The following is a 25,788-nucleotide window of genomic DNA, read 5'->3' on the forward strand; positions in this document are numbered from 1 at the left end:
CTTATACATAAAGCCTACGCATAAATTTTTATGCATAGGCTTTATGTATAAGCTTTATGCATAGGCTTTAGAGCCTATTCATAAGCTTTATGCGTAGGCTTTATGCAAGCCTGTGCACTAAAGCTTGCATAAAACTAAACCTAAACCCACATCCTCTATCGCTCTCTCTCTCTTCTCCTTGTTTGTTTCTTGGAACCCTCATTTGAGCAAGCCCCGACTCGTGTGTGCTTATGGCAGCTGCACTTCTCTGGCTCGCTTGCAAGGTGTGAGGTGGTATTTTCGTGTACGGAGGGAGTTCAAGGTGCTTGCATGAACTATTACAATAGAGTACATGCACGGATACAAAGACTTGTAATGAGCTTGTAGTGGCCTCTAAATGTGATTTGCATGTCTGCTTGGTGGGGGGATAACATACTTAGAAATCACATGGGCTTGTAGGTTCCATAAGAGAAGGAAAAGATGGTGGAGTGGGAGCAGAAGTAGGGCCACTTTTTATAAACCTTATAATGGAAATTTTTTTAATTAATGCCTGCTATTAGTGGGCATCAATTAATAAGAGACACAACTAGACAGAATAAGGCACCAAATCGAATATCATACCGTGCCTTTAATAGTTGTTTCTATATTGTATTATATTTAGGTGTAATAACGGAGAGATACACACACACTCTCTCTTCTCTCTCTCGAAGGGCCCACATCCATCTCCTCCTCTACTCGTGCCTGATACGACCACATATAGGCACTCTCTCTAGAAACAGGAGAAAGAAAAGGACATAAATAAGGAAATATAAATCTTACTTATCTTAATTATTCTTTTTTTGATCTTTTGCACTCGTGTGTGTGTGCGCGCGCGTTTCAGTGCCGCCTTCAATAGCTAGTAGGTTTTGAACCCAGCACCTCTTGCATGGGACTTCAACACCTTACCGCTAGGAATTGGAAAAAATAAAATAAAATAAATTATACAAATTATACATATATAGAGCCAAAATGTTGAAAGTACATAACTAAAGTACTGGAAGTTTTCCTTATAAACATGTCCCCAGTTTAACTTAGCGAGCTTTCAGAAGACAAGCATAGTTCACAAATTCGGGTTCTGCAGCTTCCATGGCCTGCTCTGAAGAAGTTTAGGGCAAAATCTAGCGCATTAAACCACAGTAAGCACTATTTTCTGCACCCTTTTCTTGCATGCTGTATGTTTTTTCGAGTTTTTTAATGCCATAGAAACCCTGCACGATCAATTTCTTCAGGAAGCTGATTGCCTGCAGAAAATCACCTACTTCCCGGAAAAGAAAACACTTGTATGGCTTTACTGTTTGCGGAGGGACCAAAAAATAGCCTGTAAAACGCTTGCTTGTACAACAATTGAAGGGTTGGGATGCTTCCCAGTGGTAGTAAAGATTTAAATTCTGGCATTTTTACTTAGTAATTTCAGGATTTGAAACCCTGATTGGCTTTATTTTTTATGGTGATGGTGATATGGCAGTAATGCCAAGGGTAGACGGGGTGGGGATGAGGATGGGGATGCGATGGTTATGGATGTGATGGTTGGGTTGGCTGTGGTCTGCGGCGGTGGCGACTAATGGTAAGGTGGTGATGGTCGGGCTGGTGAGGGTGGTGACGATGATAAGATTCTTTATGACGATGATGATGATGATTCTTATTGTAAGAAATTTTCTAATGTTTTAGGAGATGAGATAAGTGGTTTGTGCAGATGCCTTGCATCTTTTTCATTTGAAAAAACATGTTATTATTTCTGACACATGCATTGCAGATACTATGGCAACAGGACTGAACCAAGAGGCAAGATGGTATGTTCTGGGCGAGGCACAACAAAACTATGGCCCATACACTTTGAACGAGTTACAGGGTGAGTTTTTAAGAGTGCTGTTTTTTCTTATACGATGTGCAAAGTTTTTGTAGCGATTTCCCCCTCCTTTACTGTCGGTCAGCCTGTTGGGTAGCAGTCGAGGGGACACTTGTATATAGGATTAGCCAGAACGTGTTCATAGTGGGCCTAAAACATGGCAATCCCCTAGCTGGGCTATGGGCACCTGTTGTGGCTTATTCATGGGCTGTGCCAACAAATCTTCCATGCTGGTTTCTTGGCTAGCTTTGATGTCCATTTTTCTCCTCCAGGCATGGAAATCTCTCATCACAAGCATGCACCTATCTCTACCATTGTGCATTCCTACGCTTGTAGCCCTGTCCCTATATTAAATGTAGCTTCTCCTAGACTACCCTTACTAGACATGGCATGGCCTGCGACATCCTATCTTCGAGAAGAATTATCCATTTGAACGTTCTGATAACGACTATATGCTAGTTTTCTGAGGGACAAACTGCCTTGTCTGCATGAAAAACTACCCTTGGTCAACACTTTCGGATCATGGATGATAACTAGAACTGATATTAAGAGTGTGCAACTGATGGCTGTATGGGACATATGTATGAATCTGATGCCCAAAATGACATCTGGAGTGTGCGGAGATGCCACTGTGAAGGACTTCTTGGTGGACATCCACAAGCCCCTTGGAAAGCTGGAGCTTCCCCTCCCACCTCTGCTGATTCTGCTCATTTCTCCCGTCCTCTTCTCATCTTTATGCCTGCCCTCATGCCTATGCCTCGACCTTTCCTGGCCCTGTGTTTCCTTCCTACCTCCCAGTGCCTCTTTCACTTCTTGGGTTCTGGTCTGTTTGCATTGATTTTCATTTGCCTCATCTTCCCCAATTGAGGCTACCCTATTTTGCCTGTAGTTCGTCTCCTCAATTGCCTCTTTGGAAGTTCATTGGCATTGGTTACATTTTGATTGAGTTTTGACTTGGCCGCTCTTAAGGATAGAGTTCTGTAGCTTAGCCCCATCACAATATGCGATGCACATGCATACTTTGCCGGTGACACTACACATCTTCATGCCTGACTCTGACCTGGTGGCTTTTGTGGTCGGCTCTTTAGTGACCGTTTGCTTCCCAGGGCTGCACAAGGAGTATCACAGGCTTCTTTCGATGATTCCGCTCAATTCTCCCGTCCTCTTCTCATCTTTATGCCTGCCCTCGTGTTTATGCCTCGACCTTTCCTGGCCCTCTGTTTCCTTCCTACCTCCCAGTGCCTCTTTCACTTCTTGGGTTCTGGTCTGTTTGCATTGTTTTTCATTTGCCTCATCTTCCCCAATTGAGGCTACCCTCTTTTGCCTGTAGTTCGTCTCCTCAGTTGCCTCTTTGGAAGTTCATTGGCATTGGTTACATTTTGATTGAGTTTTGACTTGGCCGCTCTTAAGGATAGAGTTCTGTAGCTTAGCCCCATCACAATATGCGATGCACATGCGTACTTCGCTCGATGACATTACACATCTTCATGCCTGACTCTGACCCGGTGGCCTTTGTGGTCGGCTTTTTAGTGACCGTTTGCTTCCCAGGGCTGCACAAGGAGTATCACAGGCTTCTTTCGATGATAGGTCAGAACCTTGTACAGGTGATAGTGTCCCGCCCCCCCCCCCCCCCCTCTTCCCTTTCTCCTGGCCCTGCGTAATGGACAGCTGCAGTTACTATGGCCTAGGCTGCTGGCCTCCCATCTGACTAATCATTTCTGCACCAGAGAACCTCCCTCAACATTACTCCCACTTGGATGGCTCTCAGTTTACACAGAGGATCGAGTTCTCAGATTTCCCCAGGTAGTGTTTTGTCTATCGACAAATGGGATATATTCAATATTGTGGTCCTGCGCTCAGTGCTGCACCAATGGCGAGCGGCTGCAAAACAGCCATGGAAGGACGGTCCCATATCCGAGAGAATCACCTAGTGTGGAGGCCCCAGAATAGAGCATTCCCATCCACCTCTTTCTCCATCTGATGTACCCCCAAGCAACTGTAGCGGACAGGAGATGAGGCACCTCCCCCCCGGTACGCCAGATTAAGTTGTCAGACGTGTTGTTAGCAATAGAGATGCACACATGGACATGTGCGCACCTCCTAGATGGTGAGCAAGAGGCACCTACCCACTCTCAGAATTGTTATGAGCATTTATTACAAGATCTGCCCTCAAAGAACACAAAGGATCAGGTCTCCCACCATCGTATTGCAGTAGTACCAGTCACGGCCCCACCGACAGGTGTTTGGCGACCAGGTTCCTGCCAACGATGGGTGATTTGGAGTAGCATAGCAGCCTGGCACATCTGGCGTGCTAGATGTAGTGAGGCCATTGAGGGTACCCATACTCTGTCGGTTGAGACCATTAGGAGCATATGGCTCGATATCATTCACACCCTTTGCGGTCAGTGGGGGAAGCTGCAGCGAGGTTCTTACTGCATGCGGAAGCGGCGGGAAGTCTTCTTGAGACTTTGGAGGCTTGGCCCTTTCCTCACAAGTAGAGGCAGTGACCCCATTTGGCATTACAGACCACCTGTATGGTTGTTCCCTCCCCCCTCCCCCTGTACAAGATAGCCTTCTCCTCACAGAGCGGCCAGCCGGAGGAGAAGCATCTCTTCCCCTTTGATCATTTGTCTCTCACCCTTATATGAGGCGAGGCTGTATCTACCCCGTTGTGGTTGTACTTAGCCCTTTACGGCTGTTTTTCTTTAACTAATTGAAGGATCTTTTTCTTGGAAAAAAAAAAAGAACACGAAGGATTTGGCGGCCCAGCCAGATGCCCCTTCCATAGTTGCATTCCCTACCCATATGGAATTTGGAACTGTATGATCCGTTTTGTATGCTCCACAGTTCCGTATGTTCAGTGCCTATATGAAATCAACCCAACTTGTCCTGTACGGTACTTACTCCTACCTAGTTAGCCACAGTTTTGCTACTTGTGTGTAAGGCCCTTTCACTACACATCTTGACTTTCCTCTAGGCACTCTGCCTCTTGACTCTCTCTCTCTCTCTCTCTCTCATGGATACATTGTACTACCTTTTTGGTCTCATAGACCCTTTGGATCTTTTGAAGACGTTAAAAAAAGAAAGACATATTTTCTCCCCCCCCCCCCCCCCCCCCTTTTCCCCTTTCCTGGAGATAAGGAGATTATAGGGCATTGCGAGGGAGGACAGGCTGAGACAGAGGAGCATTACATCTGCAGGTGCCCGGTGTATTATGAGATTTGCGGGACATTTCACTCCCTCTTTTGGGAGGAGTTTGGCTCTTTATCCATGATTGGGGCTTTTCCTACTGTGACCTACGTAGACAGAGGCATCTTCTTCTTAGAGAGGGTAGAGCCCGGATTGTGGATACCTCACAGCCCATCATCACAAGCTTCTTCTTGGTGGTATAGGAGAGCATCATGGTGGTACCACATAAATCTAAGCCTAGTTCATTACTCACTGGTGGCACCACAAGAACCTCGTCCCTCTGGGGCTACCCTAGATAGAGCATATTAGCTGCAACGGACGAGACGTCTCCATCCTATAGGCCCCAATAGACCATCCATGCAGTAGCTCCAAATCCGTGAGATCCTTTGGAGACATAGGGAGGCTACCCCACGAGATGGATATAGAGAGCTTATATAGATGATCCTTGGTACCTTATGTTCATGATATGGTCTAGGCGGCTACTTTTCTGTACATAAAGATATTTATTTTGTCTCCATAGTATTCATTTTCGTTCTTCCATGGCCTCGTTACCTCATGGAATTATTGTAAGTCATTTTGGTCTCCATAGACCCTTCATGTCTTTCATAGACGTTTAATTTAACTCTCTCTCTCTCTCATTGTACTTATTGCACACCCAGATTCAGCTTTTTAGTTCAGTACTTTTTCATTTTGTTGGGATGACAGAGGATACCCCATACAGGTACACCGATTTGTCTCATAGGCCGAGTTCGGTCTTTTGGAAGACGTTAATAAAATCTTTCTCTCTCTCTCTCTCTCTCTCTCTCTCTCTCTCTCTCTCTCTCTCTCTCTGCCATTATGACATGCTTCCATCACATAGGCCTGACACTCCCTCCGCCATCAGACTAGTTCTAGCCGAGGCGAGTATCGTCATTAGCTAATCACAACATATCTCACTCTATGCATGATCATCTGCTGATTACATGTACTTACAATAGTGTAGATATTTTCTCCTTACTTTTTCTTTCAGTTTTCCATGGCTCGGTATATCCATGGTACCATTGTATCACTTTTGGTCTCATAGATGCTTAGGGTCTTTCGTAGATGTTAATATTACTTTCTTTATTTCTCTCTCTCTCTCTCTCGCCCGTGTTTCTGCCTGAGCTGCCGGTATTGCCTATGTTGGTGTCTTCTTTTGTGCCACTTGCCCGCTCACCTGCCAATGCCCCACTGGCGCTCTGCGTGTTGTACATATCTGTCGGCAACTTGCATTGCATGTTTGGGTGCCTTCTCCAACCTTAAGTGTGTCTTCTTTTTCAGTACTTTTTGTTTCCATGATCACAGTTTACACATGGAACTTTTGTAACACATGTTGGTCACATAGACCTATTGGGTCCTTTGTGGGTGTTAATAAAATATTTCTTTCTCTCTACACCTAGATCCATTTTGATCACAAGCTTGACCCTGTTTACATCTACTGCCACCTCCAGGATGTGGATCCTTTTGTCCCCCACCCGCCCTCACATCACAACTCACTAGCATTCTCCACACATCTCTGTCACCACTTCATTCACCTACATGCCCTGCGATCTACTTGTCATGTGCATACATGTACATGGCTCATAATCCAAGGCTAACTCTGATAGGTAGTAGATAAACAACTGGATTAGGGCTTGTGCTAGGGCCAGACATGGTACATAAGATTGTCGAGAGCACAAGGACCGTATCGGCCAATTTTGGAGTACCTCTAGAGTAGATTGGTAGCCTTTAGAATTTAATGGGATTTTTTGCTGGGGCCAACCAATAGTCGGCTAGCTTCTTGGGCACATTTGGGCCTATAATCTCCTTGTTCATTGTTGATTACCTCACTTCTTGATGGAGTAGGTCCTAGAGCAGGGTTTCTTTACCTCTTTTGGGAAGGCCTAAGGCCAAAGATATTGTAACTTTTTTTATACATCTATGAATATATTGAAAAGACAACCATCTCTCTCTCTCTCTCTCTCTCTCTCTCTCTACTTTGTATATGCTGATTGTTCTTGCATCAGGTGTTCCTATGCAGTGCTTAGGGTTGAAAGAAGACTCCCAGAGCTTCTGCATGTGACATTTAACGCTAAGTAAAGAAGATTAACACTAATCCTATGTTTAGCAAAGACAAAGAAGAGAAGGAGAGAGAGACCTAATCTATTGTATATTACCAAAACATGCTATATATACAATGATCTTGTTGATTCACAGTTTCGTGCAAATGATCTTGCTAATTCATTACTTTGTGCACATGGTCTTGCTAATTCACAGCTTCATGATGCATACCAAAGATCCCTGCAGCTCTCTACTTGCAATCGGACAAGAGAAGCTCCTGTTGATCTGCCACTGTGGCCTTGGTGCCTTGCAGACTCTGACAAATGGATCCTCTTGATCTTTGAATGATGATTCTAATGAATGCCTAATGATGCTATTTATAGAGAAAAGGTATGAATTCGTAATCAAGTTGGTTTTGCCTATTTTTCCCACAAAACATTGTCCCCCGCTCAAAGCAAAACCGCGTGATCAAGATGGATATCATCAGAGTGGACACAGAGAGGACATGGACTAGTCCCCTTGAGCCCTTAGGCACGAAAATGGCTCATTACAAGAGCCATTTTCTACACCTTTCACCAGATGATTTTATCACCCGCCCGGTGTACATGGATGTACACCTATGACATGGGATACGTTGTGCCATTGGACAGATCCGGACCTCATCACACTAGCTGCGGATTGAGATAGGGCGATATGTGCATCAGATCTTGGATGACCGCATTTGTCAGCTATGCTACCAGGAAGCAGAGACAGAGGAGCACTACATTTGCTGATGTACAGTCTATTATGAGATTCGAGGGAGATATCACTGCCTCTTCCGAGAGGGTTTTGGGCCGTTACGCAGGGTCATGGAGTGTGAGGATCAGAGATGCCTGGGATTGTTTCTACTTGAGCTCAGGAGACACAGAGAGACCCTCTTGGCAGACAGGAGACTGAGCCATGATGTACCTAGACAGAGGACCCTGACAGATTTCTTCGGCACCAGCACCAGCAACCCAGCCCTCACACCTCCTGATACCTCCTCCATCGGGCCATCAGGGCATCGACCACGCTCCTAGGGAGTCACCACTGATAGAGCAGTTATCTTATGTCGTCACGCCCACCAGGATCCCGACCACGACATCCTCACCATCGCTAGATCAGAGCCATCATTGCTCGGCATCGGAGGTGCCTACCTCGCTTCTACGACCTATCCATTCTAGACAGCTCCATGGCGGAGATACTTGATTCAAGGAGAGGGCAACACTTCAACTGATCAGCATACATGGATCTACCTGATATACATTTTCGAGTATTTTTGAGTATTTTCTACTCAGTATCATCTCGAAGTCTGCTAATTTTGTTCTTGTAACTGGAGGACAATCAGTTTATTGTACTTTTTAGTCTCATTTAGTTGTTCTCTTTGATGAGACACCAACTTCAGATGTACTCTCAGTTTTGGTCTCATAGGCCATTATGGCCTGTTAGAGACGTTAATATATCATTTCATTTCATTTCATTTCATTTCATTTCTCTCACTCTCTTTCTCAAGTGGCTTGCTGCTTAAGCCTTAAGCTCCTTCTCTCTCTCTCTCTCTCTCTCTCTCTCTCTCTCTCTCTCTCTTTTTTAATTTTATCTCTATTTTCATTTTGTTGCCCCCGAAGTGTAATCACATGGATGTATCTGATTAGTCCTATAGGTCAGATGTGGCCTCCAAAGGACGTTACTATAGTTTTCTTTCTTTCTTTCTTTCTTTCTCAAGCGGCTTGCAAGCCTTAAGCCTTAAGCTCTCTCTCTGTCTCTTGGCGCCTTGTGCGGAGGAAGAAATGAGCCTATCTGGCTAAGCTAGAGGAGGAGATCTACCAACTCTTCCTGGGGAAGGACAACAAGAGGGCATGGAAGATGTTTCAGGAGAGACAGCCTGGTACTCCGATTACTGCACCTGAGGCATGGCATACTTATGCTAGAGAGCTATATGATGCACCAGGACAGCCCCCCACCCCCCCTCCACTGGGAGCTAGACCGGCTAGCAGCACCTTTTTTACTATGCGGATGGTGCTAGATGCGATAGGCAGGTTAGAGAATGGAAAGGCACAGGATCATGATGGGCTAGTTGGAGAGCACTTCTCATATGCACGAGACACTTTGGCTCCGCTCATTGTACATGTGTTTAATCGTGCCATTTGTGAGGGTTTCCCGACAAGCTGGAGAGAGCATATCATTGTACCACTCTTCAAGAGTGGGGACCCCATGGTACCAGGCAACTACAGAACGATCATGATTGGTCATTACTTGGCCAAATTATATGGCTCTATATTGGAGTCGGAGCTGAGCCGATGGGCAGAGAGGCATGGTCATCGAGCACATGGACAGGCTGGCTTCAGGAGAGGATTTACTACCGTGGATCACATACTGACACTCCGAGCACTTATTGAAGAGGGCAGGGCACATAAGAGAAGGATATACTGCTGCTTTGTGGACTTCCGCAAAGCCTTCGATACTGTACCACGTGCCAGGCTTATGCACAGATTGCATGACATTGAGGTACCTAAGGATATGCAGTGGGGGAGATATGCTTTGTATGAGTCTGTAAAACAGGCACAGTCCGAGCTCCAGGCGGACTATCTGATAGGAAGACCAGCACGATAGGGGTGAAGCAGGGATGCCCGCTATTGCCCACCGTCTTTGGACTGTACATTGATGCGGTCTCTGATTATGTAGACAGATTGGGAGGCCCAGGGGCATGCCTGGCAGGGGTGTTGATACCCATCTTGTTATATGCTGATGATATTGTTCTAATCTCAGACTCTCCTTAGGGATTACAGAGACACCTGGATGCATTACAGGCTTTCTGTGCGGATAGAGATCTGACAATGAACCTTGGGAAAACCAAGGTTATGGTGTTTAACACCACACAGGCATGGGTGATGAGATCAGAGCCTCAGTTCACTTTCCGAGGGGAGCCGGTTGAGTACATCAGGTCATATGTCTACTTGGGAGTTACTTTCACAGGACCGCGTTTCTCCCTGAAGGAGGCAGCAGCAGCTAGATTAGCTCGAGGGCATGCAGCCTTGGGGGCACTTGAGAGGCAGTGTGCACACATACAGTTTCAGGAGCCACGCACCAAATTGTGGCTATTTGATACGCTTGTCACACCGACCCTCCTGTACGGAGCTCCAATTTGGGGGGCCAGTGCCCGCATGATTCGAAGCAAATCATCAGTACCACATGAGATTGTTCGGGTTGAGCTGGGTGCCCCACCAGTAGTAACCGAGGCCCTATTCCAGGCAGTTACCTTTTTACAGCGGCTATGGGAGCTCCCTCAGCAGAGGTACTCCCGATTGGCATTGACCTCATGCATACAGTTGGCAGAGGATGGAGATACTCATTGTTGGTACATGGTTTGACCTACATGGTTTGCGGATAGAGGCACTACCACCCTTTCAGTACAGTCTGGATTGTCCATTTTTGGATCTCACCTGCTTATAGCAAAACCGCGTGATCAGGATGGATATCATCAGAGTGGACACAGAGAGGACATGGACTAGCCCCTTGAGCCCTTGGGCACGGAAATGGCTCATTACAAGAGCCATTTTCTACTCCTCTCACTGGATGATTTTATCACCCGCCCGGTGTACATGGATGTACACCTATGACATGGGATACGTTGTGCCATTGGACAGATCCGGACTTCATCACAGCAGCTACGGATTGAGATAGGGCGATATGTGCATTAGATCTTGGATGACCGCTTTTGTCAGCTATGCTACCAGGAGGTAGAGATAGAGGAACACTACATTTGCCGATGTATAGTCTATTATGAGATCCGAGGGAGATATCACTGCCTCTTCCGAGAGGGTTTTGGGCCGTTACGCAGGGTCATGGAGTTTGAGGATCAGAGATGCCTGGGATTGTTTCTACTTGAGCTCAGGAGACACAGAGAGACCCTCTTGGCAGACAGGAGGCCGAGCCATGATGTACCTAGACAGAGGACCCTAACAGATTTCTTCGGCACCAGCACCAGCAACCTAGCCCACACACCTCTTGATACCTCCTCCATTGGGCCATCAGGGCACCAACCACGCTCCGGGGAGTCACCACTGATAGAGCAGTTATCTTATGTCGTGCTTGTCGGCCACGCCCACCAGGATCCCGACCATGACATCCTCACAATCGCCAGATCAGAGCCATTATTGCTCGGCATCGGAGGCGCCTACCTCGCTTCTACGACCTCTCCATTCTAGACAGCCCCATGGTGGAGATACTTGATCTAAGGAGAGGGCAACACTTCAACTGATCAGCATACATGGATCTATTGATATACATTTTTCAGTATTTTCCAGTATTTTCTACTCAGTATCATCTCGGAGTCTTACAGTTCTGTTCTTATAACTGGAGGACAATCAGTTTATTGTACTTTTTAGTCTCATTTAGTTGTTCTCTTTGATGAGACACCAACTTCAGATGTACTCTCAGTTTTGGTCTCATAGGCCACTATGGCCTCTTAGAGACGTTAATATATCATTTCATTTCATTTCATTTCTCTCTCTCAAGTGGCTTGCCGCTTATGCGTTAAGCTCTCTCTCTCTCTCTCTCTCTCTCTCTCTCTCTCTCTCTCTCTCTATGTGGTCTATACATTGACGAGATCTCGGATTACATAGACAGACAGGGAGGACTAGGAGCACATTTGGCAGGAGCCTTGATACCGATCCTCTTGTATGCAGATGATATTGTTCTTATTTCTGATTCACCAGAGGGGTTGCAAAGGAATTTGGATGCATTACGGGCCTTTTGCGAGGACCGGGACCTCATTGTGAACCTTGGAAAGACCAAGGTCATGATCTTTAACACCTCCTCATAGTGGATAAGTAGATTTGCAGTACAGTTTACATACAGTGGAGAGCCTGTGGAGTATGCTACCTTATATGTTTACGGTATACCTTGGGATCACTTTTGCTGGACCTCAGTTCTCGATGCGGATGGCGGCCGAAGCTAGATTGATGAGGAGACAGATACAGAGGAGGTATATGATGGGTGGAAGCCGATGGAGAGGCCCTAGTGGCGATGATCTCACACATGATTAGGAGTAAGCCATCAGTGCCACATGAGATTGTGCGGGCAGAGATGGGGGCTGCATCGATTGTGATAGAGGCTCTATTCCAGACAATGACATACTGGCACAGGCTATGGGAGGTTCCACTTGATAGATACCCCTGGCTAGCTCTGGAGTCCTCCAGACAACAGACACTTGAGGGAGATACAGAGTGCTAGTATGCACAGGTAGGCACTTGGTTTGGCATGCACGGTATGCAGATGGAGGCACTTCCCCTGTTCCAGTACAGCATAGAGGCCTCATCATTTGCTCTCAGCCGCACAGAGCGGAACAGGGTTATCAGGAAGGACATTGTCAGATTGGATACTTAGAGGACATGGAGTTCACCTAGTCGTCCACTGGGGATGAAGATGGCCTTCTACAGAGATCACCTCCTATGCCTGATAGAGGATGGTTTCATCATCCGCCCATGCTACATGGACACACACCTATCCTTTGGGGTGAGATGTGCGATCGGCCAGATCCGCACCTCGTCCCACCAGCTGAGAGTGGAGACTGCCAGATATGGGCCCAGGTGTCACGTGCACACCCATCAAGTGTACAAGTTGCATGGCATCATCAAGCATCCATAAACATTAAGCAAGACATTTAAGCATTAATCCAAGTATTATTCAGGCATATATCAGCATAAGCATGTATATGGGGCTGTTTCAGCACCAACATCAGTACATGAGGCATCATAAGCATTAGGGGCATTTACTAGCATCAGGTCGGGTCCTGTTGGAACCAGCCGACAGCAATTAAAGAGCATTTATTGAATATTTGCCAGTCGTGGAGCATCAGACAGGCTGGCCGACAGCAGTAAACTGCCCGACCAGCAGCAGCACACCATAAATATAGAAGCGCAGCATATTCAGTCCATTGTCTCATCTCTCCTCAGCGTTTCTCATCCATGGAGCAAGGGAGAAGCAGATCAGCAGTATAGCCAGCATATTCAGCACATAGTTCATCATTCCTACCTCCTACATAGAGGGAAGCTGGCATCGAAGGGTGCTCAACATGGGAGCAAGGAACAGTCCTCATCATCAGCATTCAGCCTATCCCTCTCCTCCCGAGAAGGATCTTCATCTAGGACAGCATCATAGATCTATTTAGATCTCATTGTAACCCATTCATCTAATATAGCTGCATTGCATTGCATTGACACTATTTGTCTATCTCTTAAGCATCATTAAGTGAAGTTTAGTTAGCTTAAGGTTGTGATTACTACTATCAATCCCTCCGATGTCACACCAAGGCGGCCACACTAGAGGATAGGATATGCTAGCCTTGTCACACAGCTCGAGGGAGGTTCCACTGCCTCTTCCGAGCTAGGTTCGGACCACTTTCCAGGATCATGGACTTCCCGGATCAGAGATGCCTGGGACTTTTTCTTCTAGAGCTCCGTAGACACAGGGAGTCCTTAGTGAGATCTAGATTAGCTGTACTTGCTCGAGGACCAGCATAGAGAGCTCTCACCGACTTCTTCCATACCAGCACTCCGAGGGCCAATCATCTCCCATTTTTGTTATCTTTCTTTATTACTATTTTGTACCCAAGATGATGTACCTCATTTATATGATTTTGCACTAGGGTGATACGAAAGCTCTCTGCTCATGTACCTAGATTAGATTTTATAGTTTTAGATTTTTGTTATCTTTCTTTATTACTATTTTGTACCCAGGATGATGTACCTCATGGATATGATGTAACCTTTTTGTCTCATAGGTCATTTTGGCCTTTTGAAGACATTAATACAACTTTCTTTCTTTCTTTCGTTCTCTCTCTCGACTTTCAACTTTCAACTTTCACCCTCTCTCATGGCATCTTCTTCACAAGCACCCTCTGGCTCTGCACGTCGTGGTGGTGCTAGGAGAACCGACAGTTGGTCATGGTGGGAAGAGGTTAATGCCAACTGCCCTGGAAGTGGAGGAGGTTCACGCTCGTGGTCTTGCAAGCTTTGCCCCTATAGGCGGACGAGTGGGTCAGACAAAGTGAGAGCCCACCTTATGCACGAGTCTGGGTACGAGGTTCAACTTTGCACGGGAATCACGTCGGAGAAGAGAAGGGAGCTTCTTGAGCGCATTGCCGGGCATGAGGCTTTGAGGGTTGCTAGGCCAGCACATGTGGTTGTGGATCCTGCAGCATTTGTGACATCACCCAAGGGATATGTTTGTGTCAGGGGGTGCATCTACCTCGTCTACACCACGGCCACATGGCCGAGGTTCCTTTACGATGCCCACGCCCGTGTGGTGATAGAGTACACTTGAGGGAAGTTGGGATCCTAAGAAGAAGGAAGAGGTTGATACAGCTATGGCTCGCTTCTTCCTCCATGACCATATTGCTTTTCATATTGCTAGGTAAGTCTTGATTCTTCTCTCTTGTCCATGTCACGACTTGCATGATTTTTCTAAGTTTCATTCTTTGAAGTTGACACTGGTTTCTTTTTGTGATCAGATCAGAGTACTTTAAGGCTATGGTGAAGAAGATTGGGGAGTATGGTCCAAACTACACCCCCCCATCATCAGAGTCTTTAGGCACCACATTGCTCGACAAGGAGAAGTGGCTTGTCGAGTAAGTTGCAGATAACACAAAGCGGCTATGGGCAAAGAATGGAGTGTCACTCGTTGCGGATAGATGTCTGATGGAGTGACACACGAAAGTGGTTTATCCATGGCCTCGTTGCATATTCCTGTGGTGAGATGTACTTTATTGCTTCACATGATGCCTCTGGGACAGGAAAGAGTGCAGACGTGCTTGTAGCGGAGTGGGCAAGTGGCATTGAGCTCATTGGCCCGGAATGTGTGGTGGGTTTTGTTGCAGATGGCAAGGCTGTAAATAGGGCAGCCGGAGCTATCATTGAGGGCATGTATCTGCACATGATTGTGTCATATTGTATGGCACATTGTTTGAACAATCTTTTAAAGGATATTGGAAAGATGTCATGGATTGAGCTTATCATTCAGGAGGCCAATCAAATGTTAACTTTTGTCTTGAACCATCAGTTCCTCCGCCATGAGTTCTCCAAGAAATCAGGGCTCTCGCTTCTCAAGTACTCAGACACCCGATTTGCCTTCAACTTCTTGATGTTGGGCCGCTTGAGAGAGTGCAGTGTTGCATTGAGGCAGCTCTTCATCAGTGACGAGTTCACCACTTCCACATTGGCTTCGATAGCCATAGGCAGATTATGCAAGGAGCATGCAGAGGGGACTTCCTTTTGGGAGGATGTGAAACACATTGATGCCATGGTGAGGCCTATCATCCACTTGTTGAGGCTTGTAGATGCTATGCAGCCATGCAGCGGGAAGGTGTATGAGGCGATGGATAGAATGATAGAGAAGTTGCAAGAGTAAGATCCCGATGAGGATAGATACGAGGAGATTCGTTCCCTATGTGTGACGAGGTGGAACTCCTATGCCTCTTCCTTGCATGCAGCCGCATATATGGTGGACCCTGAGTTTCAGGGTATAATGGACAGGAGAGTGACAGAGAGGTGAGTGATGGTTGGAGGCGCATCTTCGATCGTCTAGTGCCAGATGGAGGCATTAGGCACAAAATTAGAGACCAGCATGCTGCAAACAGATCCTTTCATGGTGCTTTTGGTTGTGCGGATGCATAGGAGGATAGGTTGAAGGTTGGGCCGCTTTGTGGTGGGAGGACTATGGTTCAGATGGGCCTGAGTTGCTTGGCTATCCGCATTCTGAGCCAAGCTGTAAGCTCATGTGCATTGTAGACACTAGTCTTTTGTTATTTGATAGTGATCATCATTCCATGCTTATATATTGGTTTGTCGGTGTACTTATTAGTGCCTGTTCAGTGTTTTCAGTGTTTGCATTGTGCAATGCGCATTTGCTAAATAACTCAAAACTTTAAACTTTAAAGTGATGCCTTCAAAGTTCAAAGTGTAAAAACATAAATGTTCTTTTATTTATCATGCTTTGTAGTCTATGTAAGGATACTTCAATAAATTGCATATGCCGTCCCCGTCCCCGTCCCCCCCATCCCCGTTCCCTACCTTTTACCGTTCCCGTTCCCCGTCCCTTGTCCATGTGACTATGCCATACATAGTGGGTTACGAGTGGGAGTCAGCCTTTCGGGGTGAGACCCGCACGTCAGGAGGGGTACGAGGCTCGGGAGGCGTTGTGGTCCTCTACAGCTCACACCTCATGCAGATTCTTAGCGTCGTCCAGAAGGATGAGGAGGCACGGTACCTATGGGTGCGCTTTAGCTGATCGGAGAGAGAGCTATCCATATTGCAATATGCTATTTCCCACCGAGCCACTCCCGTTATGCTAAACAGCATGGTCAGTCACCTTTCCTACCACTCTACAGTGATATCATGGAGTTCTTTTGCCTGGGTGAAGTCTCCTATTGAACGCTAGGTGTGGGAGCCTCCAGATTTCTCTACCCGGTCTTGTTATTTAGAACGGGATGCCCTGCTGGCCCTCCTCAGGTGCCTACACCTGCTTTCCACACCAAGGCAGCTCCAGCACCGTGGATTATTGTGATCTGTGGCTTTGGAAATTGGCATGCCTCATCCTTGACTTCTCTGTTTTGCGAGATGAACTCTTGTGGAACCGAGTAGAGGAATCTTGCTGCTGTTTTCTTGCTGATTGCTGCACCTCTGGTTTCGCTCCAGAAAAAAGAGATGGGCTACAATGCTCAGGCTGAGTGCTCAGTGTGCAAGAATTCCCCTAACTGATGGTGGTTGACTGTGGGTCGCCTGCAGAGGACGATCGGCAGTCAGGTCTATTCAGGGCCCAAACAAGGGCGCCCAGGCCCTTTGGCTGTCCACTGGTGACTGCCCTTCCCTTACCCTGCCCACTAGACCTGTGCACTGTGCTGATGTGTGAAATGCAGCTGCTCCAGAGCAGCCCGTCCCTGACACAGGTTTCCCCATCGATTGTAATATGTATGGAACTGGAAGCGTGCAAATTTATTAACTCCTTTCACTTGTTCAAGGCATTTAATGATCTCTTCCATGCTATCTGACGCCTGATGTATGTGTGCTCTAGTCGTACGCTCAGATTGTAGTCTTTGGTGGTACGGGACACTAGGGTTTTAATGAGGAGTTTGATTGGTGTTGGTCAAGTCTCAGGCTTGGGGATGCTTCAAAAGGGGCTATGGTCGGGTGGTGAGCTAGTGGTGCATTTTCAGGATGGTGATTCAGGGCTTCATGTTAGGGGTTCAAGCGGGGGATTGAGAGCCTTACAAAGATAATGGCCTGCGTCACTTGGGGTGAGAGCTACTCAGTCGTCATCTGGTTGTTGGCACCTCTCCTTGGTGCTTTTTTGGGGCTTGTTTTATTTAGTTTTCTTCCCTCTGCTGTGAATCTTGCTGGCAAGCGTCCATGCTTTTTGTGCGTGAATGCCCTCCAGGCCTGCCACCCATGACTGTGTAAGCTCCAACATAGTTGACTTAGGTTTTTGGAGACTTTATGATTGGTATCCTAGCTGAAGAGTGAGTGGCTGATTGTGGGCTCATGATGCAGATTGTGAATGGTGAATGGCTGATTGTGGGCTCATGATGCAGATTGTGAATGGTGTGAGTAGTCTGTTTTTTTCATAGAGAGGAGAGCAGGCTTAAAAAATAAAGCAAGCTGTGAAGCTGATCTGTAGGTGCCTTTTTACTGGAAATGTCATGAGTAAATTCTTGTTGTTAAAAAGCGTGCAGTGTAAATATCCAGAGTATTCAAGATAGGTTGCTATTTAGGTTTAAAAAATAATGATGTGTATGCTAATTTATTTTCTAGATAGCGAATACGTAACATTAATAATTAAACTGGTTTGGATGATTTGCAGAACATTATGCATCAGGCTATTTGACAGGGAGCTCTTTACTTTGGGCAGATGGGAGGGCCAAATGGTGTTCTTTGTCTTTGATTGATGAATTGAAGACACCTGTGATAACCCAAAACCCACGACTACAGACCTTGCAGAACGAAGCAGGTGTGCACAGTGAGCCTCCAACAACCGCCAATAAACAGCCGCGTATATCTGATCAAGGAAGAGGAGGGGAGTTGTCTGCAGGAGATGATGGTGAGGATGAGGATTTCATAAGGTGGCAGGAAGAGATAAAGAAAGCCGAGGAAGAAAATGCACTCTTGAAGGGGGGAAAGAAGAAGAGTGGAGGCAGGGACACATCCAACACCGCTTCCAACAGAGCGAAATCTGAAAGTGACCTAAGCAATGTGGAAGATAGACCTGCCTCTCCCCCTGAAGGAGAGGAAGAGTTCACCGATGATGATGGAACTGTATACCGGTGGGATCATGGCCGCAAAGCTTGGGTACCTCAGGTTGATGCTTCGATTTTCAGCTGCCTACAATGTCTTGTTGAATAATGACTAATGCGGCTTGTACATCTGTGATGTAGTCTTACCATGTTAAGTGCGTAAAACAGGGTGAATCTCTTGCTGAGGCTCCGGTTTATCAACCTGATGAGATGGTTTTTGATGTCGAGGATGAGGTGTTCCCGACTATGAAAGCAACCTTTCCTGACGATGATGCTCCAGTAGGGGAGACACATGAACCAAAATCTGTCAACAAAAGGAAATCAGCTGATGAATCAGAGGTCCAGCAGGCAAGATTTTATTGTGTTATCTTTCAACTTTTAAACAAGTTGTAGATATTTTACAACCCTTTTTTTTACGAACTCGTAGGTATCTTCTGGATGTGTGTATGCATGCATGCATGCATGTATATGTATAGCTTTTATTCTTGCTTGTACAGAGTAAAGAAGCCACTGTATGAGCAAAAGTTTCTGTTTGAAGAAGCAACCCCTTAGTTTTATGAAGAATTCGCAATGAAACGGTTTACCTCTTTTGTTTTTCAAAATGTGTTTTTTATCCCTTTGAAGACATGTATGCATTCTTTTTTCTTTGCTAGTTTGTCTTCAGCTGTATACTTCTAAGTTGAGCTTGTATCAAATCCTGATTGATGCTGTGAAGATGTACCAAATTCAAGTAAGTGCAATCACATTTTGATGAAATGACATAAGACTACGGTAAGAAAAAATGATTCCTATTTTGATGCCGTCGACTCAATAATGGTTCTTCAAGTGCAACTGTTGGTCGACTACTGCAGTTCATGATTGGGCCATGACTTTGGGTACTGCAAAAAATCAATCCATGCCATCAGCCGAATCATCTGTGTGGCCACCCATGCAGCTTGAGCTAATAGCCAAGGTGACGGCGTTCTTTTAAGGCCTACAAAAGACCAAAAGGTCTATGTGTGTGAGAGAGAGAGAGAGAGAAAGAAAGAAAGTTATATTAATGTCTTCAAAAGACCTAAAGGGTCTATGAGACCAAAGTGATGTATACATAGTGTCCATGGGCCCACATGGTATTCCTAGTGCAAGGCATCTTGACAAAGGTGGGGCAAGATTGATACCCTGACATTAAAATCCCCAAATTTCAATTATTATTATTATTATTTTTTTTTTTGGGGGGGGGGTGGTCAAAAGTGAAGAAAAAAAGCACAAATCAGCACAACCAACCTAAGAGATGGCGAGCATGGAAGCTGAGAAGTGCGGGAGTAGGTGAAAGGGGCTGATTTTTGCAACATAATAGCTTCTTCGTTGGCTTTCACAGGCGTAGGTGGACTTTTTTTTGAAAAAAGAGTGCTCTGGAAAAAAAACAGCCAAATCGTATTGATAACAAGTGGGAGGGAAAGAAACGTGTTTCATTTGAAAGAAACGTTTTGTTTCATAAAAAATGAATGAAACATGTTTGTTTACAACTATGCTTGTAACCCGCTGCTATGTATGGTAGTCCCCTCTTGGGGCTCTGGTGTGCCTTTGTGTAGAAGATGATGTCCCTACCTGTGAGGGTCTCGCCCATCCCTCCAGGGTCAGACCACATAGTGCCCTTGCAATTTCATATTCCATACGGCTAGCCTCAACTGCATGGTCTCATAGATCCCACGCCCCTATTTGGGGCAACGCTCGGTGATGATGATGCAGCCATCTCTGTAGGCATCCCACTTGCCTGCCTTGTGGGCCTCCTGTACAGTCACCATGGCCTCTTGACGGTGTGCTACCACTGTGGGAGTCAAATCATTCCCCATGAATATCTGTGTGCCCCCTTGAGGGCAGCCTGTGTATCTAGGAAGGCGTGTCGACTGGTGGTGTCAGGGAAGTGGATGAGAAGAGGCCTCTCATGTGTCATGTTTTTCCCGGTTCTCCATGCATTTGCAAAGAACGTCCCATCTACCCCGAGTTTCTAGCATAGGGTAAGTGCAACGGCCGTGGGAGAGGCCCCTGTTGGTAACCCCCGGTCATGCACATGTAGGGCCCTCTCCTTCTTGTGTCTCTCCTCCTCATTCATGATAGCTTGTTGGGCCCACTGTTTTTTTAAACCACTTCTATCCACTTGGATTTCGTAGGTCTTCCCGAAGCTTGCCATTGGCAGCCTTTAGCTGCTCCACGTCTTGTTTTATGGTGTCCTGAAGTGCTGCTATTTGGGCCTGAAGCTCCCCCAGAGCTGGCCTTTCTGTGGCTAGGGGGGCTACCTTGAGTGCGGCCATCTGCTGTTCTAGTACCTGAATGTGTGTGTTCTTGTCTTGTACTTCCTTCTGGAGGGCCTCCGTCTCCTTTATTTGTTGGTTGAGAGCACGATCAAAGGTTTTCTTGAAGTCACCCAAGAGTTTCTTGTAGGTGTCCTCCTTGAGGGCTACATGTTTTCTGAGCTTCTCCACCCAAGAGTTTTCTTGAAGTCACCCAAGAGTTTCTTGTAGGTGTCCTCCTTGAGTTTCTTGTAGGGCTACATGTTTTCTGAGCTTCTCCACCTTTCCCATTGTGTGTACAATTATGCTGTTGCCTTGGGGACCTTAGAGAAGAGAAAGAAAAAGTTATATTAACGTCTTCGAAAGGCCAAAATGACCTATGAGACCAAAATGTTACATCGTGTCCATGGAATACATCATCATGGTATTGAAAATAAAACTAAAAGAAAATATCAATAAAGAAACAAACAAAGAGACTCAAGCTCTTGCATCAGCCGAGAATATCTCACATAGGGCGCTGCAGCATGGCACCCAATGTAGCAAGGTTGAGTCAGTGGGAGAAAGTACTCCGGTGGTGGGAAATGATGGCTTTGATTCTCCTGAGGTGACGTGAGCGTGGGCGGCGGCGGCCACTATGTCGGGGGTGTCAGGCTCTGCATAGCTCGGTGGCTTTGTCTAGTGTCACTCCTCTCAGCCGGGCTCTTGCTTCAGCTTGGAGGCCAAGGGAAGTGGGTGGATTTGCTCTCGATCTGTCCAAATGCACACTGCACCCCGAATGAGAGCTGTGTATCCATGTAGTGCGGGCGTATGATGAAGCCGTCCTCCGAGAATGAAGGAAAGAAAGAAAGTTATATTAACATCTACGGAAGACCCCAAGGGCCTATGAGACGAAAAGTAATACAATGGTACCATGGATATACTGAGCCATGGAAAACTGAAAGAAAAAGTAAAATGAAAAACATCTGACAGTACATGTGATCAGCAGATGATCCTGTGTACAGTGAGATATGCTGTGATCAGCTAATGACAATGCCCGCCTCGACCAGAACCGATCTGATGGTGGAGTGAATGTCATGCCTCGCGTGACATGTTGGCGGAGAACCTCACGAATCTGTCTCTGTGTGGTGGAGGGTCCTGATGCTGTGGGTTGGGGACGTCTAGCTCGCAGAATGGATCCAGCTCTCTCACTAAGAACTGTCAGAATATGCAAGATAATAACCAAATCTGAGAACACAAGAGCAAGTAGAGTGCAGAAAATAGACAGCACAAGAGAAGGAGAGAGAGAGGGTCCTGATGCTCTGGGTTGGGGACGTCTAGCTCGCAGAATGGATCCAGCTCTCTCACTAAGAACTGTCAGAATATGCAAGATAATAACCAAATCTGAGAACACAAGAGCAAGTAGAGTGCAGAAAATAGACAGCACAAGAGAAGGAGAGAGAGAGGCGTGTAACTCTGCTCTATATACACAAGATCCCGGAATATACAAGATGAGAAATGGCAAGGGGTGTGGGACCATTTTATATGGCCCCCAAGCAGCAGTCGGCCTGCTCCAAAGGCAGCGGATAGGCACAAAACCTCCATTACCAGCCATAAAGACCAGTCGGCCAGCAATCATGAGTCGGCCAGATCTGAAGTGAAGTCGAGCACAGTTGGCCAGAGAAAAGATGCGCCTGCTAGCTCAGGTCTGGCCCCCAAGCCAGAGAAAAATGGGGAAAAATACGGGGAGTGAGGAAAAATGAGAAAAAACACCTACAAGGGCGGGCACACCCACAACAGAGGCCCTGGTGTCTCAATAAAGACAGGAGATCACTTCTAACACCCCCTCTCAGCTCCTGGCTGTGAAACCAACCCCAGGGAGTTGGAGTGCCGCCTGAGCATAGCCTGAGGTAGAGACTTCGTGAAGAGGTCCGCCGCATTGTCCTCTGTCAAACAATAAAGTAGCAAGATGTCACCAGCCAAGATCTTCTCACGTACAAAGTGATACTGTATCTCTATGTGCTTGGTCCGAGCATGGAAGACCGGGTTTTGAGCAATAGCTATACAACTCTGGTTATCACACTGGATGATTGTGGGCTCCTTATGTGAAAACCCAATCTCGCCTAGCAGCCTCCGTAGCCACACAACCACGCAAGCAGCACCACAAGCAGCCCGGTACTCTGCCTCTGTCGAATATAAGGCAATAATTGGCTTCCTCTTACTGCCCCAAGAAACTGCTCTTGAGCCGAGGGTAAAACTGTAACCTGAAGTAGATCTCTTCGTGTCTGGATCTCGTGAGTCCTCCCCAATCTGAGTCACTCCAACCTTGGAGTCGGACTCCATCCATCAATCCCCCTCCTGTGTAAAAGAGTCCTAGATCCTTCGTACTTTGTAGATATTGCAAGATCCGCAATCCTGCGTCCCAATGAGACTTCAATGGAGTCTGCATAAATGAGCTCAAGAGCCCCACGAAAAAGCTCAAGTCCAATCTGGTGTTCAGCAACCAGATCAATGAACCAACCAGCTTCCGATACTGCGAGGCATCAATGATCAACTGGCTCACAAGGATCATTAACAGTTAACTTTGTATTCGGGTCCATCGGCGAAGTAATAGGCTTGCAATTCTCCATCCCAAAGGCCTCAAGCAACTCAAGAACATGCCGTTGCTGAGAGACGAAAAACCCCCTCTGGGATTGCCAAATCTCCAATCCCAAAAAGAAGTGGAGTAAGTCTAGGTCGGTCATCTCAAACTCCTTTGACAAGGCAGCCTTCGTCACACCAATGTGCTCCGCATGACCGCCGGTGAGAATGAGATCATCCACATAAAGGATGATAATCGTAACCATGCCGTGTTCCCGAAAGAGATACAGGTTGGGATCTGCAACCGATCTCTGAAAACCAGTCCGAACAAAGAAGGAATCAATCTTCTGATTCCAAGCCCTCGGAGCCTGTTTAAGACCATACAATCCCTTCTGATCCTGGAACAACAAAGCCTGGAGGCTGCTCAACATACACCTCCTCCAGCAGGTCACCATTAAGGAACACAGATTTTACATCCATTTGATACACAGGCCACCTCTGAGAAGAAGCAAGGGCAAGAACGGTCCGAATCGTGGTCATCCTTGCTGTCGGTGCAAAGGTATCCTCGTAGTCGATGCCTGGCCGCCGCTGAGCATAACCCTTAGCCACAAGCCTGGCTTTGTGTTTGTCCACCGACCCATTTGACGCATATTTGGTCTTAAAGACCCATTTGTCACCAATGACTGACCGTTTCGACGGCCTCAGTACCAACTCCCATGTGTTGTTCTTCTCGATGGCATCAAGTTCCACCTGCATGGCTTTCCTCCAAGTATCCTGTGAAAGAGCTTCCTTGACGGAAGTGGGCTCCTTTTCCCGCATGATACGAGACATCAAAGCATAGTTTACCTGAAGAAGCTCCGCTGAATGACTTTTGTCTTGGACTCTGTGCGATCTTCGAGGGCCGTCCTCTGTGGTCCATTTGGAGGGAAGCTCCGTGACACGTGAGAACACCAACCAGTTTATCCAACTAGACCATCTCAGCCTCTACACCCACTGCACATGGATCACACAGTTGGATCTCCCACCAAGATGCACTTCTACAGAGATCACTTCCTCACGCTCACTGAGGGTGGATTCATCCAGCCGCCGAGTGTTCACATGTCCCATACCATGCGGATTGCGTTTGGCTAGATACGGGTTTCATCCGACCACCTTAGAGTGGAGACAGGAAGAGCTGAGCACGTCTTCAAAGCATGGGGCAGCTCATACGGAGACCCAGAGAGGAGAGGATCTGCCAAACAGAGGTTAAGACAGAGGAGCATTACATATGTTGTTGCCCAATATACAAAAGGGGAGCCCAATTTGGACTCCCCTTTTCTATGGCTCTCTCATGAGGACACCAACCAGATTATCTGACTAGATCATCTCAGCCTCTACACCCACTACACATGGATCACACAGTCGGATCTCCCACCAAGATGCACTTCTACAAAGATCACTTCCTCACGCTCACTGAGGGTGGATTCATCCAGCCGCCGAGCTACCTGAGTGTTCACATGTCCCATGCCATGCGGATTGCGTTTGGCTAGATACAGGTTTCATCCAACCACCTTAGAGTGGAGACAGGAAGAGCTGAGCACGTCTTCAAAGCGGGGAGGGGGGGGGCGGGGGGGGGGGGGGCGGGGGGCGCTCATACGGAGACCCAGAGAGGAGAGGATTTGCCAATTATGCCAAACAGAGGTTAAGACAGAGGAGCATTACATATGTCGCTGCCCAATATACATGCTCCATTGCCATCGAGCTACCTTTCCACTTGACATAGTAGAGGGAGACCTCTTCGCCATACCCATGCTTGCTATTTTGTAAAGTGATATACCATCTATTGTGGGGGCTGATGCTCCTCTCATGTTTCATGTTCTTGGTATTCCATGATAAGATTTCCATCGTTAGTTTAGTATCACTCCAATGAGATAGTTTTGTTTTGTTTCTAATTTATTTTACGTTCCATGATGAGATATGCCATGGACATTATTGTATCACTTTGGTCTCATAGGCCCATTGGGTCTTTAGTAGACACTTAATATATCTTTCTCTCACATACAACAGACATGGGTGTCCCCATCAGAGATTGGTAAAAATTGTGAGTTCTAGAGAGATCACTTCTTAAGACTTGGATTCTTTGAGATACCGAGATAGATACAAATACACGTCACATGCCATGCGTATCACGATCGGCCAGCTCAGGGTATCCTCCCACCGCCTCACAGTAGAGACTGGCAGAGCTGAGGATATCCCACATGAGGAGAGGACATGCACAATATGCATCACAGGAGCAATAGAAGATGAGGCCCATTATATGCTCATTTACTCGGCTTACTATGAGATACGAGGGAGATTCCACTGCCTCTTTCGAGAGGGATTCGGACCACTCACACGGGTGATACAGTTTGAGGATCAAAGGTGCTTGGGCATGTACTTGATGGAGCTCAGACGACACAGGGATGTAGTGTTGAGGTAGCATGCTGAGACAGCTCGGCTCCGCGAGGACACCTTACAGAGAGCCATCGCAGATTTCTTTGTGGTACATACATCCACATCGGAATCCACTG

The 25,788-nt window shown here is 46.7% G+C and overlaps 1 protein-coding gene across 3 annotated transcripts in view; it reads left to right on the forward strand.

Annotated features, from left to right (window-relative positions):
• Positions 1 to 831: 831 nt before the first annotated feature.
• Positions 832 to 25,788, forward strand: part of ELF9 (RNA binding (RRM/RBD/RNP motifs) family protein) — a 66,699-nt gene continuing 41,742 nt past the window's right edge. Inside the window, exons 1-5 of one of the 3 annotated variants that reach the window (XM_086778511.1) lie at positions 999 to 1,154; positions 1,484 to 1,582; positions 1,772 to 1,867; positions 17,984 to 18,477; positions 18,582 to 18,761. In XM_086778511.1, the coding sequence (XP_086634637.1) occupies positions 1,777 to 1,867; positions 17,984 to 18,477; positions 18,582 to 18,761 (765 nt within the window). In that variant the 5' untranslated portion in view covers positions 999 to 1,154; positions 1,484 to 1,582; positions 1,772 to 1,776. Of the gene's footprint in view, positions 1,155 to 1,483; positions 1,663 to 1,771; positions 1,868 to 17,983; positions 18,478 to 18,581; positions 18,762 to 25,788 lie in introns of all 3 variants that reach the window. The other 2 variants (XM_086778512.1, XM_086778510.1) reach the window with 2 other exon arrangements.

The sequence above is a fragment of the Cibotium barometz genome, chromosome 39, assembly GCF_041138505.1.
Source record: "Cibotium barometz isolate CiBa-2024 chromosome 39, ASM4113850v1, whole genome shotgun sequence".
NCBI classification, from domain to species: Eukaryota; Viridiplantae; Streptophyta; class Polypodiopsida; order Cyatheales; family Cibotiaceae; genus Cibotium; species Cibotium barometz.